The sequence below is a fragment of the Lampetra fluviatilis genome, chromosome 41, assembly GCF_964198595.1.
Source record: "Lampetra fluviatilis chromosome 41, kcLamFluv1.1, whole genome shotgun sequence".
Lineage (NCBI taxonomy): Eukaryota > Metazoa > Chordata > Hyperoartia > Petromyzontiformes > Petromyzontidae > Lampetra > Lampetra fluviatilis.
The window spans coordinates 5,629,138-5,644,370 of NC_136315.1; the positions used below are offsets into that span (position 1 = coordinate 5,629,138).

The following is a 15,233-nucleotide window of genomic DNA, read 5'->3' on the forward strand; positions in this document are numbered from 1 at the left end:
TCACTCACACCCTGAAATAAGCCACAGTTTGCTTTTATAACACGTAACCACAATTTCCCTTTCTCGGGAAACAAAACATTCAAGATTATCACTGTGACCTTGCTGGCTTAGTGGCTATTAACAGCAGTCTCATTTTACAGAAAACAACCCCAACATCGTCCATTAATTAAATCGAATTTATATTCATAGAGTGCCTTCGCTCAAGGCGCTTGACACAGTTACAAGAAGATTGACAGCAAAGAATGATTTAGACGGCACGGGTCGTGCAACCATTGAGGAATTAGTGACAGCGATTGAGGGAGGATGAGGGTAGGGGAGGGATGGGAAGGAGTGGAGGGGCGAGGGGAGGGAAGAGAATGGGCCAATGGAGAAGAGGTGGCGAGGCTTTGAGGAACGGATGAAGTTAAGGAGGGGGATTGCTTCGTGAACAGGGGAAGTTTTGTTACAACGGAGGGATGCAAGGAACGAGGACCAAAAACGGGATTGGGTATAAGAATGAGGAGGGACAGAGACAGAGAAGGTTGGGAACGAAGCGAGCATGAGAGGGGACGTGGAATGAGGTGGGCAAACAAGGCCACCCCAATTGAAAAAAAAATCATTCATAGGTTGTCTTTTACATCACACCAACAATACACAGCACCAAAATCCCAACTAACTCACATGGGGAGCCCAACACAGTCCATGAGCCCCGGACGAAATGTTACTCGTTGGAAGCACACGAGATGGCAACACTTTTAGTCATTTCAAGATCTTTAAAGCGCCAATTGAAGTGAATTATGTAACTTATTCAACAAGTTACGCTGTCGCGATCAACCCAGGTCGCCCTTGCATGCGTTCTCAGCGTGTTTATTTCATATCCTGTTCAAAAACAGATACGACAACAACACGATCCACTTCTACTCGCTGCATGCAGACACTGCTGCTGGTAGGCGTTTGCCCTCCCCCCCCAACGGTACCGAATAAACCTCTGGCCCCATGGACAAAACAAATACACCGACATCATTCACTGTAAATACAATGTATCAGAAATTCCAACTTTTCTTAGAATTAAAGCAGCAATTGGGTTTGAAACATGACTAGTTTATTAAGTTAAAAGGTAACGCGATCAAACAATTACCTTCCCCAAACCACAAACTGCCACTCCACCAGCCCACCCACACAGCAAAACTCACACTCGCTGTTTTCCTGACCAATATTCACCCTCACAGAGATCGTAACCATTCAAACACGCAATAGCACACCCCACATAATCATACACGCTTGACAGTACAAAGCCAGGGGCAGCTACAACACATAGCTTTCTAGTTGCAATTCCAGTCGTATAAATGCATTGTTGTTTTAGTTTTAATTTCAGGAATTATATGTTGGGGCACCTGGTGACAACAAACCATTGTAAAAAAACGGCGTCATTTTGCTTCAAGTGGAAGCAAGACATATACAGGGCGATCCATTTATAGATACCCCACCAATCCCCAATTGCACCTGCTTACTTTTTTCTCAACAACAGCTGATTTAATATGGTGAGAGCAATAGCTTCCGCATCTTACAGGAGAATAGGGGAAGAAGCAAGGTGGTAAGGGTGTGGATAGAGATTCGTGGCTATGCGGTGTGTACAAGATGCCATAAGTAAAAGCCTCTCAAAAGTAGTTTATTTGAGTGGGTATCTATAAATGGATCATCTTGAATTTTCCCCCCCCCATCATTTTTGGGGGGCGAGAGGGGTGAAAAGAGGTGCGGTTCCTGATCGATTCCTGCCGTGACGTGAACCATCCCTTCCAATTCCTGGCAAGGAAATTTTTTTTTTGCCGGGGCCCAGTTACGTGTACATTTCTCCGTGCTCACCGCACGGCATCATCACCCTCTCACGCCCCTTCCTCGACTTCCAAGTACAGCCGCCTCCCCCCGCCCCTCCTCCCTCCTCCTCCACCGCCATTGAACGCGAGGCCTCTCTCCATCTGCACCAACGCATATGTGGACCCCCTGCGTTGCACGGGAGCGGAGTGGGAGAGGCGAACACGCTTGCAGGGAAAAACTCCCCCCCACACACCCTTCCCACCGCCTCTCGGGAACAAAAATCCCCCCAATGCCAGTCGCCGCTTACGCTTTACCGCTGGTTTTCTGGGGATCCTGTCAGATAAGGGAGAAGGAAAGGGGAAGTCAAGGTAAATAAATAACGGCAGAGCGCGCAATTTGTCGAGAACCGTAGACCAGAGGGTTAACGAACTATTTTGGTTGGGATTTTTGTTGTTGATTTTGCGCAGTCTTCGCAGTTTCCGAGTCGTGCAGCCGTGGTGAATCCAACCCCCGTGTGTTAGAAAAAAAAGTCCGCCAGAAGGTGATATCACAGATCTTATTCAGAGATCCCCTTCAAGTGGAATTTTTTTTCCCTTCATCCACGCAACAGGCAAAAGCGTTTGTCGCGTGACATTCAAAGCAACCCCTTACGGCTGGAGTTTAGTCGAATCAATAAAAAAAACTCAAACTTTTTTAGGATGAGAACTTTTTGATCCACTTATTGGCGATGGGGTCGAGACCATTAACTCACCGCATTTAAAAAACCGATTTAAAATAATGGGTTGTTTTAAACTCGAAAGATTTGAATCCTGAATCTGAATAGTGCCAGCTCAAACACTCTGAACCTTGAGCCACCGGCCTTCCGACTGGACATCTCTGAAAAAATAACTTTATAGCTCATTGGATTCCTCCAGCACAAATATTCTGATTAACAACGGCATCCCTGTACAAGACTCCAGGTCACAGCCCCACCAGTGGGTGAAATGTTACAGCGGTGGAGGCGAATTGCAAATAAAATCCAAAACATTTATTTCCAGCCGATAATAAAATAAACATTGACGCACGCAGAAACTAGAACCATGAGCCACCTTTGGAAGTTTTGACGTGATTCATCCGTCGCCGATGACGCAAGCGCACACGAATCAACAATGCGCGTCACAAATCACACCACCTGTTTGATCGTGTCCTCAGAGACACTCTCTCTGCTCATATCTGTGACCAAATCTCAAACAAGTTACCGCGTGGTTGTATGTCAAACCGTACTTTCTCTTTGCCCGATAGCCAGCTTGTTCTTTAACTCACCTCCGTGGAATTTAAATCTGCGGTGGATCATGCTCTCGGCTAGACAAACGGTCGATTTCACAGCGATGGTATTACAGCGCGGGACAAAACCTGATTATCACAACGTTTCACCGAGGCTTCGTTGAGGCTTTTATAGATTAGAAATCTTGTCACGCAAAGCCTGTGGAACGCTCTGTTGAGACTTTAAATTTGTTGAGGATTTTATTGAGTTTGTTATTGTTAAGGGTTGGGTTATTAAATGTAAAAGTGCTGTGAGGGCTCGTGTGAACGGCGCTGTACAAAACCAACTCTTAGTTCGATAGTTTGTCGGAAGTCAGGAGGCACGATTACACACGTGCGACTGCCATCCTTTTAATCCCGTCAAGGCGGAGTCACGCGCGCGTTTTCGCTCTTATCCAAGTACGACAACGCCGATAGTCGAGTTATCATGTCGTACGGCAATAATAAGCTCGTATCTTTCCAACAGGGCACCCCGAATGCATGTGCACGCTGGAGCCAGCCCTTTTCCTAGGTGTTCGTAAAAACACGAATTAAATAGCAAAGCACAACAACAACAACATACGGGTAGAAGACAAAGTGGAGGATGTGCATCCAGGAGATGGGAGGCCACGGAATGACAGGCGCCCCGGCAAACATCTCACCCGCAGCGGTGCCGTCCACCTCCATGTCCGCAGGCATCACGGGGTTTACCGGCGGTCGTGGCCCAGCTCTTTGGTCTCTTGGCCAACGCTGAAACTTGACATGAGCAGGCTGAAGAGAGAGGCGGTGGGGGAAGGAAATGGTACCACATAGACACAAATATTAACATTGGGTTCCATAAAGTAATGATGCCACTTGCACACGAGTGTGAGCGTGTGTGAATGTGTGGGTGAGTGTGAGAGTGTGTGGGTGAGTGAGCGTGAGAGTGTGTGGGTGAGTCTGAGCGTGTGAGTGTGAGCGTGCGAGTTTATGGGCGAGTGTGAGAGTGTGTGGGTGAGTGTCAGCGTGCGAGTGTGTGGGTGAGTGTGAGCGTGCAAGTGTGTGGGTCAGTCTGAGCGCGCGAGTGTGTGGTTGTCTGAGTGTCAGCGTGCGAGTGTGTGGGCGAGTGTGTGGGTGAGTGAGCGTGCGAGTGTGTGGCTCAGTCTGAGCGTGCGAGTTTATGGGTGAGTGTCAGCGTGCGAGTGTGTGGCCGAGTGTGTGGGCGAGTGTGTGGGCGAGTGTGAGCGTGCGAGTGGGGAGCGGTAGTGTAGCGGTTAGCGAGATGCGCAACTAACCTGGCCACCCGAGTTCGATTCCCGCTCAGGGCCAACACCGGTGACAATTATCTGAACCGGTCCTGGGCCTCCCCTAGGTCAACTCAGCCTCAAATTAGAACCTGGTCCGGTGTGTAAACATCGCCACTAGGGAGAGAAAGACGGCCGGGCGTGATGCTGGCCACCCACCCCCTCGTGTACTGTCTGGCCTTCATTGGTGCTCGCTAACAGCACCTGCCTCAACAGTCTGTTCAGGCTATACGGAGAATCTTTGTCTTTGTGTGGGCGAGTGTGAGAGTGTGAGTTCGAGTGTGTGTGTGTGGGCGAGTGTGCGCGTGCGAGCGTGTGGGTCAGTGTAAGCGTGCGAGCGAGTGTGTTGGCGAGGGTGAGCATGCGAGCGAGTATGTGGGCGAGGGTGAGCGTGCGAGTACGTGTGTGTGTGTGGGCGAGTGTGCGCGTGCGAGCGTGTGGGTCAGTGTAAGCGCGCGAGTGAGTATGTGGGCGAGTGTGAGCGTGCGAGTGCGAGCCTGTGTGGGCGAGTGTTGAGCGTGCGAGCGTGAGTGCACGTGTGTGTCGAGCCGCTCACCGAGCGTGGCGACGCGGGGCTTGCTGGCGGGTGTGTGGTAGTGGCGGCAGCGACGGCGCGCGGGTCTCCCGGCGGGTAGCGCACCACGTAGTGGTACTCGCCGTACGGCTCGGTCCAAGTCGCCTCCATGGGCGCCAGCGGATGGTCGACGTCCAGCGCCTGCGCGCGGGAACCACGGGTTAAGTTTATTTTGACTCGTCGCACGGATGACGGGTCTCCCGTTTAGCCAGCTGCCGCGGCTATTTTACACGGGAGATCCGTGGTGCTGGGTGAGCCACAGTAGTAGCGGCAGCAGCAGCAGCGAAAAAACGTCAATATTTTGAGGTCCTTAAGGAATATTGCCCAACTAACACACGAGGTTGCACGTTGTTGAAGATTGTGTCCGCTAACCAAGCTTTAGCGGCGTCTGAGGCCGTGGCTGCATTCTGGAAATGATGAAGCTGCTGCAAGGTTTGGTGCAAACGTTAAATTGATCCACAAGTGGGGTGCCTTACCTGTCGCTGTCCCCTGAGTTGTTTCTGTAGCCTCTCTTTCTCCTCCCGCTCCTTCTTGTAGTCTTCTTCATAGGTGGTCAACTGCAGAGACGTGAATCATTTCAAAACTTATTCCGCCTACCCACCCCTACCCTGCCCACCCACCACACCAATGACAGAAATGCCCAGCGCCGGTAGCGAGGAGTTAGTTAGCAAGTCAACACGTAACGTCTCACGTCGCCACCCTTTGCGATTCGTGGGATTTGTCACGATTCAGGGTCGTGATTCGATTTGAGGATTGTTTTTTTCTTTTTCTCATCTCATTTGTTTATCGTCGGGATCGTAGAGGTTTTTTGTAATTTGTTTCGTTTCTACAGTTTATTTTTTATTTTAATGCTTAAAGCCTCAATGTCAAACTGACATATCATTTGATTATCATTTGCATACACGAGTAAACGGCCTAACGACCAAATCACCCGGAGCTCAGAAAGCTAAGCGGGGTAATTCCGGTTTTTCCCTACACGTTTAGAAACCTGTGTTTAGAGTATTTAGCTGCGAAAACTTTCCACATGATGATAAGCGACTTTCTTGAACTATCATTTGTGGCCAGGTCACTTCTCAAAAAGAGCTAAATGGCTCAGTAGGCCTTACCAGGTAAAACAAGTAAACCCGTAAAAACAAAGTTTTTCACTATAAATCCTTTATATGCGAGTCTTCTCGTTCTCTGGCTTGAGATGGCTGCCACCTATGGGTCAGATGATTGTCTGCCAGTATTAAGCAATTGGTAATTAAATATTTAATTTGTTTTCCCTAAACAGTGTAAACTTTTGGGATTTTTTTTTCACGAACATTAATTGTCTCGCACAACGAGTCTGTGTGGAAAATGTCAGCTCGATTGGATCACGGGAAGTGGGTTAAAAAACGACCGAAAGATTTGCACGGTCGTAAGCAAGCAAGCAAGCACGCAAGCAAGCAAGCACGCAAGCACGCAAGCAAGCGAACTTAATATAAAGGATTTAAAAAATAAGTAGTTGATGTATTTTGAACTTCACCGTACATAGCTAACCGCGGTTAAGCATTGTTCAAATAAGTCTCCATGACCTGTGTGGGGTGGGGGAGACCATCATCCAGCAGTGGATTGACACGTAAATCCCAAATGAGCGATTCTCACACGCGCACAATTCGTTACGTGCGTGATGAGCGGAAAACTCAAAAGTTAATTGATTAATCATGACACGGCGAGTAATAATTAGTGATTACCGCATACCGAGCTTACTAATGTCGAGCGGGCATTTCATTTTTTCGATTTAAAGCTTTCGTGACTGCAGGGATTCATCTTCTTGGTTCTTTCGGTAAAGTCACGTAGAAGGGAAGTAATAAAATAATAAAAATAATAAATAAAAATTAAACATAATAAAATATTTTATTATGTTTTATTTTCATTATTTTATTACTTCCCTTCTACGTGACTTTACCAAAAGAACCAAGAAGACGGGCATTTCATGTTTATTGGGATTATCCAGTCCGCGGGGGAGGGGGAGGGTTTCTTTCGAAATGAATCATGACAAGTGATATTTAACAATTATAATCAGGGTGAATTACAACTCATTGCTCACCTTTCGTTGGAAATCCGCTCTGAGTCAATTCGCAACGGCCGTTCGCCGCGCACGCGAATCGGCACCGCATGGTTGGCCAAGTGCGGTGCGAAAGAAGTTCAACGTACATACGTACACGCCGCTCGGGGATTTAACCGAATATCGAGTCCGTTGTTTAACCGTCATTAAATTTGAGCCCGTAACATCGAAGCTCAATGGGGCGACAACGGACTAATTGATTCTTACGCTTGTGATGCATTCAACGTCAACTGCCAAGAGGCAATGGTTGAAGGCGCACCCCTGCAATCGGATCTGGAGAGAAACTCCTCCAGGGCTACTGATCCCTACTCTTCCACGGAGGGCGAGGGAGTACCCACACTCTACCCTACCACATGCGACATACCCATCTACTGTGGTGGACCCATTTATACTAAAACTGAAATTTAACAAACCAATTTTACCAGGTAAGGCTCACTGAGCCGTATAGCTCTTTGTCAGAAGCGACCTGGCTATCACAAATGATAACCCAGCACAATGTGGGGTGGGGGTTGCGGGGCGATTCAAGTCACTTGGCAATGTTTTTTTAAACTGTCAAGCCAAGTTGGGTAGAACCGGCAAAACCTTTGGATTTGCAAGTCCAGTGTGCCAACCCATTCCACCGCGGCAGCGTAACTTGCCAACCGGCAAACGACTTTTCTCGTCTGTACGATTGAGCGCCGTTTCTGACGTCGCCTCTCCGTGCGTCGTCACCTGTGCGCGAAGAAGCCCGGTCTCTGTGACCTTCTGCTCCATCTGCAGCCGCAGCTCCTCCTTCTCGGCGTTCATCCGCTCGCGGTCGCATCGCTCCTTCTGGAAGTCTTCCTCGTAGATCTTAAGCTGACGGGATGAGACACAACCGGCGTGACGCGTGGAAGATGATAACACCAACTATAAAACTAATTATATATGTATATATATAAAAAAAATATTTGACCAGGTAAGGCCCAACGAGCGCTATACAGTTATTATTTAGAAGCGACCTGCCCAGAAACGCTGGCTCAACGAAGTGGCTTATCATCATGTGGACATTTATAACAGCCAAATACTCTCAACGCATGTTTCTAAATGTGGATGGAGAAACCGGAGGTCCCGGAGAAAAATCAACACGACCACAGGTAGAACATGCAAACTCCAAATATACAGCAGACGTCAGGGTGGGGATGGAACCCACGACCTCCTGTATACCAGGTGAGGTAGATAACATCTCGCCACCGGGAAAGACCCTCCAAATGCATTCTCAGCCACCGCTGGTGGATGGCCGCACACTAGAGGGAGCTCTAGAGCGCCCCTTTAAGCATGTTGGCCTACTCTTCCATGCTGGCCAGACGAATTGGAAAAGGTGGGAGTATCCACACTTTACCCCACCACGCGTGACCTGCCGATCGACCAACTGTGGATAGAGGTGGGGTGGTGGGGGTATTGAAGAAACAAACCCCATTGTTTCAACCGCGACCTCTGGATTGCAAGTCAAGTGCGCTAATCCATGACCCCACCGTAGCTATAAAAAAACTGTGTTTCCAGATCAGCCCTCAACGAGTCTCAAGAACCTTTGTCAAGAGGGCACGTTTGGCCAATTATCTTAAAAGAGTGTCCGGAGAAATCCCACATGCAGATTGATTGGTAAACCTTGAGATAGGTCAGCCACCTACTTGCTGTACTGCCTCAATCAGGTGTCATGCTGCTCACATTTAATTATGTGTACCGTGCAACTACTCAAATAATCCTCTATGCCCTGGTTTGTGTCTCCAAGTTGATGGCAACCCTTTGATTAATTGCCCCATCCCTGTCCCAATACAGGACGGAGAGAGCGTATGCATCATGGCTCTCAACCGTACAATTGAAAAGTGTTCAAAACAATCGACTCCGGAATCCAATCGGCGCCACCGATCATCACAATTCATCAAATCATTTCCTGGGCGAGTCACTCCACGCTCAATATTTTACGCAGAAAGTAACGATTGCGTCCACCATTTACAAGCAGCGTTCGCGGTTTGTGACGGGAGAGCGCTCGTTTGCATTCCAGGGATGAATTAGTGGCGGGGTTCCTGGGGCCGATGGTATCAACCGCGGTTGGGATTAATGCGCTTCAAGGGGCGGTTTGGATCAACCGCGGTCTACGGGGTGGTTGAGATCAATCGATTAATCAAGCCTTTATTTCTATAGCACTATTTCGTGCAAAAGATGCAATTCAAAGTGCTGTACAGATAAAAGAAAACGTTGTTCACGGGGTGGTTGGGATCCACGCGGTTCACGGGGTGGTCCCTCACCTGCTGCCTCATGACGGCGATCTGCGTCCGCAGGTCCTCCTGGCGGCACGGGGCCTCGCCAGCCTGGGCTTGGTGCCAGGCCGCCGACTCTTGCACCACGGCGCAGCTGGGAGACACCGCCAGTAACTCCGCCAGGCTCTACACGCCAGCACGCACGCGTAAGGACACACGCGTCTGTATACGCACCCACGCATTCACACGCGAGCGCACGCAGACACAAGCACACAAAGTGCACCCGCGCACGCGCGCAGTAAAAAATTACGATGAAGTTCTCTTTCATTCGGGGAGGCTGACAGGAGCAGCGTTACCGTCGACGAACAGAGATTTAGGATACTTTTTGATTTAAAGCTTTCGTGACTGCAGGGATTCATCTACTTGGTTCTTTCGGTAAAGTCACATAGAATGGAAATAATAAAATAATAGAAATAAAATATAATAAGGTGGAGAACAGGTCTGTCTAGAAGACAGAGTCTGAATTCAGACTCTGTCTTCTCGACAGACCTGTCCTCCACCTGAGGACGGCTGCTTGCGTTGTGGCCGAAACGTCGTGAAAATTATTTTATTACGTTTTATTTTTATTATTTCCATTCTACGTGACTTTACCGAAAGAACCCAAGAAGATTTAGGATACGCTTTGGTTCTTTCGGTAAAGTCACGTAGGTATAAAGTAAAATAAATCACGACGTTTCGGGCGCAACACAAGCGTCCATCACCAGGTGGGAGAGCATGGTCTGCTGCATGGTCTGCTGCTGAGGCCACCTCCTTATGACCCTTAGGCTACACCCATTTCAAACATTTTAAAACAGTCTGCCTCAACAGCAGACCATGCTTTCCCACCTGATGACGGACGCTTGTGATGCGCCCGAAACTTCGCGATTTATTTTATTTTCTACCCACGTGACTTTACCAAAAGAAACAAAGAGTATGGATTCCTGCAGTCACGAAAGCTTCAACTCAAGATATTGATTTAGGATGTGATTTGTTTCAAATTCTGGCTGGGACAGTTCGCAGAGGTCAGAGCACTGCAAAATGAACCGGGCGATTCGAGCGGCCCGAGTTTGATTCCCAGCCTTGACTGACATCGGTGGTGACAGCGATATCCGAAACGGCCTTCACCAACCCGCACTGACACCACGATTGTGACACGAGCACGGAGAGAGACCTTTCATCCTGCAGTGAACTGGCAAAAGAGCCGTACATATACATCACAAACGAGCAATTCTCACACGCACAATCCGATGCGCGTTATCAGGAGCGCAAGCACCGATTTTCATCGAGGAAGCAGTACACGCGGAATATAAAAGCCTATTACTGCCGCGCAGGTGTTAAATATCGTCATAGGAATTATCCAGTCCGTAGCTGGGGAATGTTTCTTTTTATTCAAAGTGAATCATTGCAGGTGATATAATCCAACGATAATAATAATAATCTTTTGATGAAAAGCCACTGTGATGAGTCAGGTTTGGCGGTGAGTGGCTGTGACAGCGGACGCTGCTTGCTGCTTGTGTTTAGTTTGCCGTCGCTTCCCCCGCTCTTTCGATGAGCACGGTTGGCTACGTACGGCACGAAAGAAATTCAACATACGTACAACATACATACAACATACATACAACATACATACCTGGTTGAGACGCCACACCTCCCGTTCCAACAGATCCTTGTGCCGCGTGGTCCCCTCCAGCTGCTCCTGTGCCGTCTTGGTTCTCTTCTTCTCCTCCGCCAGCTCCTTACGCAGCCGCTCCCGCTCGAGCTGAACATGCGCAAAGCGTGCACGGGTGCACAGTCACACGGTTAAGTTTGCGTAAAGTCTCTGCAGATGTACGAGCTGCACCGCAATACAATTTGGATTTGAAACACATGCCGAGCATCTGTGGTTTTTCTTTAAGAAAACTAAATTCTTATTTTATTTACCAGGTGAGGACCACTTGAGGTCTTCTTCAGGATGTGACCTGGCTCATGGAAGTGGCTTTATCATCATCACACGTGGGAATTTAAAAGAGCAGACAAATACTCTCAAACGTGTGTTTTCTAAACGTGGAGGGTAAAACCGGAGGAACCGGAGAAAAATCCACGCGACCACCACACAACCAGGCAACGCCAGGGTCTAGAATCAATACCACGACCTCCTGCGAACCAGGCGACGGAGACAACGTCTCCTTGCCGTCATGGCGCCCCATTTTATAACCGCGGTCATCCGTCGGGCCCGATGATTTCCGTCCCACTCGTAGTAATCACCGACCGTGATAAAACACACACACACACAACATCGCCGACGGATATTTTTGTCGCCAATTTTTCGTGAATATGAAAAAATAAAAATCAGCACGGCCGGGCACCTCTTCACGATCCAGACGGTTCTTGGCGACGACGAGCGTGCGGTCGTACTCGCGCTGGCGCCGTTCCTGCCCCTCGCCCGCCGTGGCCATCTGCTTCTGCGCCGCAGACAGCCGACCCCGAAGCTCCACGACCTGGCGCCGGCAGAGTAACGTGCGCCGCCCGTTAGCCGGAGGCGCCAGCAACGCCGCTCGCTCGCAAGACCCCGCTCGACGATCGCCTAAGGCCTTGTCGATGAGACCGGCCAGGCGCGAACTTGTATGCATGTAACATCGATGGGACCTTTTTTTGGCGTTTGTTTTCAAATTTTCTTGCTGTGGATTTCACACCTGATGATGACTGCTTGTGTTGCAGTCGAAACGTCATGAGAATTGTATTGTTTAATATATTTTAATTATTTTGTTTCCCTTCTACGTGACTTTACCGAAAAAACCAAGAATATGAATCCCTGCAGTCACGAAAGCTTTAAAGCAAAATATAATAAAATAAATAAATATATTTTGTGTGATTTTTATTCTTTTCTAACTTTTATTATTTTTTACCTAAGTGACTTTACCGAAAGAACCAAAGAGTATGGATCCTTGCAGTCACGAAAACTTCAAATCTATTCTTCCACATGTTTCGGACTCTATCTACCAGACCTGATCGACTGGTCTCATCCATAGCTCCAGTGGGCTTGCTATTATCGGAAGGAAGAGCATTCCAGAGGGCCGCAGTAGCGCATCTGAAAGCGCGCGATGCAGCGACCATCTTTGTTAACACGGCACCAATTCATCTAAGTTTTTATTCCCGGCCAAAGCCAACATCAGTGACGAATACCCGAACCGGTTTTTGGGCCTCTCCTAGGTCGACTCGACCTTCAATGAGCACTTGGTGCAGTGTGTGTGTAAATATCGGCACTAGGGGAGACAAAGGTGGCCGGGCACGCGATTGGCCGCTCCACCCCGTGCGGCACCGCTGCTCGCCTTTAATATTGGACGCCCGTTAACAGCACTTTCCCCAAAAGCCTGCGTAGGTTATAGAAGGGGATCTTTGTCTTTGTGCACGCGCGTCACAGTGCACTGCGCCTGCCCTACCTTGGCCTCGTACTGCTGTTTCATGGTCCGGAACTGCTCGTCCCACTGCTTGTTCACCTCCAGCAGCTGGAAAAAACCAACAACGTTAACGTTTCCCATCGTCACGCAAAACAACACCCATTCGCATCGCTGGCAAAGCATAAGAATAAGGGTGTAACAATCCGCACATACGGCCTGGCGATCTCACAAATTGTTGCGACTTAAGGGCTGTGATTAAAATTATTAATCCTGTAACCGCCTCGTCGCTACCGTCTCTCCGGTGTCGTTGTCTCTCTCTTGCTCGTGCGACTTTGGTGGCTCGATTTGCCTCAATGAAACGTTAGCGACATAATAAATTGAAAAACATCAATTCTCTCATGAACACGATTTGACGAATGAATCGTGAGCCCCCCCCCCCCCCCTTAAATTCAAGAATCGTTGCGGCTCAAAACCTTTGGAGTGGAACGATGCTGCATTTCGTATACGCTTTATGTGGCGAGTTTACACCTCTTAAAGTATATATACGAATCTAAAAGCCAGCCAGCAGTGACGCTTGCCGTACAATTAAAGAGAGAACCGACCCTTAAACCGAATCGCGGCGACGGACCCGCCACGCAGTTGCCGTGCGGGAACGCGACTCACCTCTTTGCGCTGCCTCTCCAGCGTCCGCACTTTCTGCGAGAGCACCTCCACCGCGGCGGGGTCGTCGCCCAACGCTTTGTCCGCCTTCTCGATCATCTTCACAGGTCGGCGTTGGCAGGAGGAGGAGGAAAAAAAAACAAAAAGAAAATTAAAATGAATAACCGAGCGCTCGGAGGCGCGGCTACAGAACCGTGTTCGCAAAAGCCGTTGGCCGACTTGGTTGATTGACTGCGGGTGCTCACAGACCCATTTGGCCACGCGCGAGTCGTGGTGTGCGAGTACACACGTAAAAACCCTGACAATTCCTTTTCGTAAAAACCCACAATACGCAACAAAAAAAAAACCTTCTCCCACAGTCTGAAAGGCCGTGTAGTCACCCGGCAGACTGCGTGGTGAATAAAGTCACCGGCGTAACTTTTAGCCTTGCCATTGTATTTTCAACCACGGGGAAATTCCCACCTCTGTTCCCTAAACCCTTTGGCACCAAAATGTCAATACTGGTCCAGAGTTTTCTGGTTTCAATATCACCATTGTGGACGACATTGGGTCCGGAAAACCCGTAAGCTGACAGATAAATGAATAAACATTTTTACGTGGAAAGATAATGTTCTGTTTTTTTCTTCTTTACTGCTATACAAGGTGGTGCGTAACGCCCATGAGAGTGGCACATCTGTGCTCTGAAAACACTTTCATTTTCTCGGTAGCAGAAAAAGCGTATTTGGCAAAACTAACGATAGTTAATCTTTGTTTTCGTAATCTCCGGATTACGTGACGCTCCAGATAATAAGATGCACTCCCAAACTTGTGCCTCGTGCCTATGAAATTATGCGCATTTGGCAAAAGACAAATAAGACTAAAGATTCCCCGTACAGCCTGAACAGACTGTTGGGGCAAGTGCTGTTAGCCAGCACCTTTGAAAGCCCGCACGGTGGACGAGAGGGTGGGTGACCAGCACCACGCCCGACTGCCTTTTCCTGCCCAGTGGCGATGTTTTACACACCGCATCAGGTAGTCATTTGAGGCTGAGTCTACCTAGGAGAGGCACAGGACCGGTTCAGAAAATCGTCACTGTTGTTGGCCGTGAGTGGGAATCAATACCAATATGCGCCATTTGCCAACGAGTGACGGTGCCAGGCCAGGTGCACTTTGAGGCCACATGAAGTGTCGAAGGCTCGCTGACAGGTCACGGGACAGACAGAGGTGCCATGGGTTGACCGAGACAGATACACACACACACGTACCTTTGGCTTCTCAGATCTGGATGTTTGATTGTGTCTTGAGGCCACGGCCGTGAGTTGGTGAAATTCCCTGAGGCCGGCATCACTGTCGCTCTCACTCTCGCTCGCTTTGTCATTCTTCTCGCCGAGCGGCCTTTCACATTCACGCCTGAAGAAGAGACAAAAGACAAAGATCCCCCCCCGTATAGCCTTAACAGACTGTAGGGGCAAGTGCTGTTAGCGAGCACCTATGAAGGCCGGAACGATACACGAACGAGGGGGTGGGTGGCCAGCACCACGCCCGACCGCCTTTGTCTCCCCAGTGGCGATGTTTACACACCGCACCCGGTGCTCATTTAAGGCTGAGTCGAGTTAAGAGAAGCGCACACACGATCACGTCTCAACCTCGATGGGAAAATCCATACGAACGCGCACTGCATCGGGGTCACGACTGTAAAGAGATGGATCTATCACGAGCGTTGCGCATCATCAAACTCGTAAAAATCACCGTCTGGCAATATTTCACGGGAACATACAATTAGATGGGGGTAACAATAACATCGATTAACTGACTAATGTCGATCATTCTTGCTCACAACACAAGCATTGAATGCACGCGTGTAATCAATTACGTTGATTTGATTCGTATGTGTCGTATGTACGATGTTCGCGTGACGTCAGCAGCAACATCAGGCTG

At 48.9% G+C, this 15,233-nt stretch overlaps 1 protein-coding gene across 2 annotated transcripts in view; it reads right to left on the bottom strand.

The window, feature by feature from the left end:
- Positions 1 to 1,064: 1,064 nt before the first annotated feature.
- The window catches only part of TNIP1 (TNFAIP3 interacting protein 1), a 33,351-nt gene continuing 19,182 nt past the window's right edge, over positions 1,065 to 15,233 (bottom strand). For both annotated transcript variants that reach the window (XM_078875393.1, XM_078875392.1), the window contains 11 exons: positions 14,561 to 14,705; positions 13,320 to 13,415; positions 12,699 to 12,764; positions 11,625 to 11,756; positions 10,910 to 11,038; positions 9,289 to 9,426; positions 7,733 to 7,858; positions 5,409 to 5,489; positions 4,915 to 5,073; positions 3,738 to 3,846; positions 1,065 to 2,127 (listed from right to left, as the gene is read on the bottom strand). In XM_078875393.1, the coding sequence (XP_078731519.1) occupies positions 2,105 to 2,127; positions 3,738 to 3,846; positions 4,915 to 5,073; positions 5,409 to 5,489; positions 7,733 to 7,858; positions 9,289 to 9,426; positions 10,910 to 11,038; positions 11,625 to 11,756; positions 12,699 to 12,764; positions 13,320 to 13,415; positions 14,561 to 14,705 (1,204 nt within the window). In that variant the 3' untranslated portion in view covers positions 1,065 to 2,104. The remainder of the gene's footprint in view (positions 2,128 to 3,737; positions 3,847 to 4,914; positions 5,074 to 5,408; positions 5,490 to 7,732; positions 7,859 to 9,288; positions 9,427 to 10,909; positions 11,039 to 11,624; positions 11,757 to 12,698; positions 12,765 to 13,319; positions 13,416 to 14,560; positions 14,706 to 15,233) is intronic.